This window comes from Nicotiana sylvestris, chromosome 3 (assembly GCF_000393655.2).
Source record: "Nicotiana sylvestris chromosome 3, ASM39365v2, whole genome shotgun sequence".
In the NCBI taxonomy this organism is placed as follows: domain Eukaryota; kingdom Viridiplantae; phylum Streptophyta; class Magnoliopsida; order Solanales; family Solanaceae; genus Nicotiana; species Nicotiana sylvestris.
This window is the reverse complement of record NC_091059.1, coordinates 17,437,013-17,442,886: the sequence shown is the minus strand read 5'-3', so window position 1 is coordinate 17,442,886 and position 5,874 is coordinate 17,437,013. Positions and strand designations below refer to the sequence as shown.

The 5,874-nt window shown below is 39.9% G+C and overlaps 1 protein-coding gene across 1 annotated transcript; it reads left to right on the top strand.

The window, feature by feature from the left end:
- Positions 1-3,910: 3,910 nt before the first annotated feature.
- On the top strand, positions 3,911-4,417 carry LOC138887093 (uncharacterized). Its single transcript, XM_070168809.1, has one exon. The coding sequence runs from the start codon at positions 3,911-3,913 to the stop codon at positions 4,415-4,417; it is 507 nt and encodes a 168-aa protein (XP_070024910.1).
- Positions 4,418-5,874: the final 1,457 nt, after the last annotated feature.

Below are 5,874 nucleotides of genomic sequence, written 5' to 3'. Positions count from 1 at the left end.
TTTATCTTATTTTAAAATGAGTCAATTAAGGTGTTGGATCACAATTTTAAGAGTTTTTGGAGCCCAATTTTTGGCCCAATTCAGATTAGTCCATTAAGCCTAGGGACCCTTCTAGACTCTTCTTTGGAACAAAAATAAATAAAAAGGACCCTAAGGACTTAACACAAAAGGACCTAGGGACTAATGGGCAAAATACACAAAATATACCTAAACCTAGACTCTACCTATAAAGTAGTTCTTAAAAAATCTAAAAGGGACAAGAAATAACGCTGAAGAAGGGAGACAAAAAGCTGCGCAGCTTTCATCAAGCACCCCTCCCCCAGTGTAGTTTTTCGGATCTTCTTTACAAAGAAAGAAAAACCAAAAAAAGATCCCGTCGATTCCTCTTTCTTCTTCAGCGAAACACCCATCGACATTCCTCTTCATCTTCACAAACCAAGCACCCCTGAAACTCACCGCAATGACCAAGCGACAACCAGGCCCAAACAACCAACAAAACAGCAGCTCAACCGCTACCAATTTCAACTGAAAATAGTCCGAAAATGGACATCAAAAGCCAGTTGTAAACCTTACCTCAAAACACCGAAAATCAGTCACAAAAACAGATGCTGACGAGGTCGTTTGCAGCGACATTCCAGTCTGATCGAGTCGAGTTCGCGATTCTGATTTCTAGTCCTTGGTGGAACAAAAGCTCGATTTGCTTTGTAATTTGAACAAGAGATCTTTCGAATCAATTATTGCGGCTGCTTGAGGTGTAACAGGTGTGATTGTGATTCTAGGCACTCCGAGTGTTGATTTGCTCGTTGTTTTCATTTGCTATATATAAAGCTCCATCTCTCTTTTCTTTGTCTCACTGATTTAATTGACTCAAAGTGATCTTCCTTTGGTTGAATATGTTCAATTTATGGTATTGTCACCTAAATCTATCAGATTTTGATGTGAATAACTGAAATTTTTCTCAAGTCTAAATTCTCGACCGATGTAAATAGTTGTTCATGTAATTAGGTTGGATCCATGTGTTTGTTGGTTTTATAATTGAAACTCCTCTTCTGTTTAATTAACCAAATCCGTGCTTGGCCATGTGAATCGTTGTTACTCTCAGTCACGTTAATTTGTTAGCAGTGAATGGGAATAGTTCGAATGTATATGGAGAAACTATTAAGCATTGAAATGGTTTGGACTATGTAATGCTATTCTTTTAGTCTTTTATTTTGTAGCAGCTTTCGTTTCAATAGTTTTGCAAATATGACATCCAATTTTATTAATCACGTTTGTCCTCTCAAAGAAAATAGTGAACAATCGCTAAATATCAACTTCCTCTCAAATGGATACAGTTAGACGTATTAGATTGAATCGTAGTCTTTTATCATTTTTTTCATTCTTGCCGTTAGCTATTTGTAATTTACTGATTACTAAATACCCCCGATGCAATAATCTTAAAGTAGTCTAGAAAAATAATTCATGAATATCCGTAGTTCGTTTTAGTTGAGTAAAGCCTTATGGAAGAAGTGGAGGCATGCCATGCCAAACAAAATCTCAAAATACATGGCCCTCATTTGATTGATTTTAATCCTTTAGAATTCGAGGCGTGCTATTTAGTTGAATTTCCATGGCCCTCGCAAAGTTGTTAACGCGTAGTTGCTTTAGATGCGTCGTCTAATAATATTACCTTCCTAAACTCGGGTGCACATTTCATGTGACCCAAGTCAAAATATTAAAACGTTGACTAAAATGTGATTAGGATTGCATGTGCATTTCATGTGGCGTGATACAAAGGCATGTTTTAAATGACGTTCAATCTTCTTCAAAAATTAATTAAAAGCGGTCAAAAGTTAAAAATGGCATCATAGGTTAAAACGTGTGTCTAAAATCAAATAATTAAGCCGAATATAACGGTTAAGCGACCATGCTAGAATCACGAAACTCGGGAATGCCTAACACCTTCTCCCGGGTTAACAGAATTCCTTACTCGGATTTCTGGTTCGCGAACTCTTAAACAGAGTTCATCTTTCCTCGATTCGGGATTTGAACCGGTGACTTGGGACACCATAAATCTCCCAATTGGCGACTCTGAATCTTTAAATAAAAATAATCTCATTTTGATTGTCTTTTAATTGGAAAAACTCCCTTATACCCCTTCCGGGGGGTGTATGTAAAAATGAGGTGTGACAATGAAGATGAGGCATTAGAGGAGATTAGTAAGGAACTAAATCATTTGAAGAAAAACCCAAGCCTAATCTGAATGACACGGAAATAATCAATCTAGGGGATCCAGATAATGTCAGAGAAACTAAGATAATGTCCATCTTGAAGCGCAAATCAGGGAAGAAATAATTAAAGCATTATTTGAATACAAGGATATTTTTGCATGGTCGTATGATGATATGCCAGGCTTGAGTACCAATTTGGTGGTCCATAAATTGCTAATTGATCCAGCATTCCCTCCCGTTAAGCAGAAGTTGAGAAAGTTCAAAACTTACATGAGTGTGAAGATTAAAGAAGAAGTAACAAAGCAGCTTGATGCAAAGGTCATTCAAGTCACACGGTATCCCATATGGTTAGCCAATGTTGTGCCTGTGCCAAAGAAAGATAGTAAGACCAGAGTATGTGTTGATTACCGTGACCTCAACAAGGCAAGTCCAAAGGACAATTTCCCATTGCCAAATATCCACATTTTGAGTGACAATTCTGCCAAGAACGAGATTGGGTCTTTTGTGGACTGCTATGGGGGGTATCATCGGATCTTAATGGATGAGGAAGATGTGGAAAAGATGGCATTCATCATGCCGTGGGGAACATATTGTTACCGGGTCATGCCATTCGGATTGAAAAACACTGGGGCAACTTACATGAGGGCAATGACTACCATATTCCATGTCATGATACACAAGGAGATCAAGGTTTACATGGATGATGTGATCATAAAGTCCAGGAAGCAGTCTGACCACGTCAGAGATTTGAGAAAATTTTTCTAGAGGCTCCGTAGGTACAATATTAAGCTCAACCCTGCAAAGTGTGCATTTGGTGTTCCATCTGGGAAACTGTTAGGGTTCATAGTCAGTCGGCGGGGCATTGAGTTGGATCTGTCAAAGATCAAAGCTATCCAGGAGTTACCACCTCCAAAGAACAAGGCCGAGGTGATGAGTCTGCTAGGGAGGCTGAACTACATCAGCAGGTTTATTGCTCAACTGACGACAATTTGTGAGCCCATCTTTAAGGTGCTGAAGAAGGATGCTGTGGTCAAATGGACTGATGAGTGCCAGGAAGCATTTGATAAGATCAAAGAGTATTTGTCGAGCCCACCTGTGTTGGTCCCACCAGAACCTGGGAGACCTTTGATTCTTTATTTGACAGTCCTGGATAATTCAGTTGGTTGTGTGTTGGGTTCGCATGACATCACTGGCAGGAAAGAGCAAGCCATCTATTATATCAGCAAGATGTTCACATCTTACGTGGTTAAGTATACTCCCCTTGAAAGGACATGTTGCGCCCTGACTTGGGTAGCACAAAAGTTGAAGCATTATCTGTCGTCCTACATTACTTACCTCCTTTCTCACCTGGATCCTTTAAAGTATATCTTTCAGAAGCCTATGCCCACAGGGAGACTTGCAAAGTGGCAGATTTTTTACTCACAGAGTTCGACATTATCTATGTGACTCGTACCACGATAAAAGCCCACGCATTGGCCGATAACCCGGTCGATGAAGAGTATGAATCATTGAGAACTTATTTTCCTGATGAAGAGGTGATGCATATTGATGAAGTGGAGCAGGTTGAAAAACCAGGTTGGAAACTTTTTTTTGATGGAGCTGCTAATATGAAAGGTGTCAGGACAGGGGTCGTGCTTATTTTTGAAACAAGGCATCACTACCTTGTTACGGTTTAGCTTCGTTTCTATTGTACCAACAACATGGCTGAATACGAAGTATGCATTTTGGGTTTGAGGTTAGCTGTAGACATGGGAGTCCATGAAGTATTGGTCTTGGGAGACTCGAACCTTCTGGTACACCAGATTCAAGGTGAATGTGAGACACGAGATTTAAAGCTCATACCGTATCGACAATGTTTGTATGATCTTTGTCAACGGTTTTGTTCAATAGAGTTCAGGCATATTCCAAGGATCCATAATGAGGTTGTCAATGCTTTGGCTACCTTGGCGTCGATGTTGCATCATCCAGATAAAGCTTATATTAACCCTTTGCATATTCAGGTCCGCGATCAGCATGCTTACTATAACATGATGGAAGAAGAACTTGACGGTGAACCTTGGTTCCACGATATCAGAGAATACATTAGATGGGGGTATATCCGGTACAAGCCACAGGGGATCAAAAGAGAACAATTCGACGTTTGGCAAGCAGATATTTCTTCAGTGGAGGAGTTTTGTACAAAAGAACTCCAGATCTTGGATTGTTAAGATGCATAGATGTTAGACAATCCACGACTATCATGACCGAAGTGCATTCTAGAGTCTGCAGACCGCATATGAGTGGGTATGTTCTAGCAAGGAAAATCCTCCGAGCAGGTTATTATTGTCTTACCAGGGAGCGAGATTGCATCAGTTTTGTGCGCAAGTGTCATCAATGCCAAGTACACAGAGATTTGATTCATTCTTCGCCATCTGAATTACACACAATGTCCGCACCATGGCCCTTTATCGCTTGGGGTATGGATGTCATCGGACCAATTTAGCCAGCAACATCCAATGGGCACGGGTTCATTCTAGTGGCCATTGACTATTTCACTAAGTGGGTTGAAGCTAAAACTTTCAAATCTGTGACCAAGAAGGAAGTGGTCGATTTGGTTCATTCAAATATCATTTGTCGGTTCGGGATCCCAAAGGTGATCATCACAGATAATGGTGCTAATCTTAACAGTCATCTGATGAAAGAGGTGTGTCAACAGTTTAAGATTACACATTGTAATTCCACCCCATACCGCCCCAAGGCGAATGGAGCAGTCGAGGCAGCCAACAACAACATAACGAAGATACTTCGGAAAATGGTGCAAGGGTCCAGGCAATGGCATGAGAAGTTGCCTTTTGCTTTGCTAGGTTATCGCACTATTGTTCGCACTTCAGTAGGTGCAACTCCTTATTTGTTGGTATATGGAACTGAGGTAGTGATACCCACGGAAGCTGAAATTCCATCCCTTCGAATTGTTGCTGAAGTAGAGATTGATGATGATGAGTGGGTTAAAACCCGTCTGGAGCAATTGAGTTTGATTGACGAGAAGAGACTGGCAGCAGTGTGTCATGGCCAGTTGTATCAAAAGAGAATGGCAAAAGCATACAACAAGAAGGTGCGTCCGCAAAAATTTGAAGTCGGTCAGCAAGTATTGAAACGCATCCTTCCACATCAGGCTAAAGTGAAAGGCAAGTTCGCCCCAAATTGGCAGGGGTCGTTCGTTGTAACAAGAGTGTTGTCCAATGGTACTTTGTATTTAATAGACATAGAAGGCAAATGTGTAGACATGACTATCAATTCTGATGCAGTCAAAAGATATTATGTATGATTTCTTTGGTTTGTCTAAATTGTTCTTTGTACTTGGCATATTTTGAAGATTGGAATGACGAAGGCATTTTGCTCTGCTATCTAAACACTTTATCTTTTGTTACCCCTTTAAGCCTTATTTATTTCCTTTCATACCCCTCTTTTGGAATCAGTAGCGAAATTCAGAAATACAAATGCAAAAGGTTAGTAAAGAAGAAAAAAAGAAAAAGAGAAGAGAAAAGAGAAAGAAAAGAATGAAAAAAGAAAAGAAGAAAATAAAAGAGAAGAGAAAGAAAAGGAAAACGATAGAAAGAAAAAGAAAAGTGAAAAGCAACAACACAAAGCAATTCCTATGTCATGAACTATGTTAGACCTGATTCCA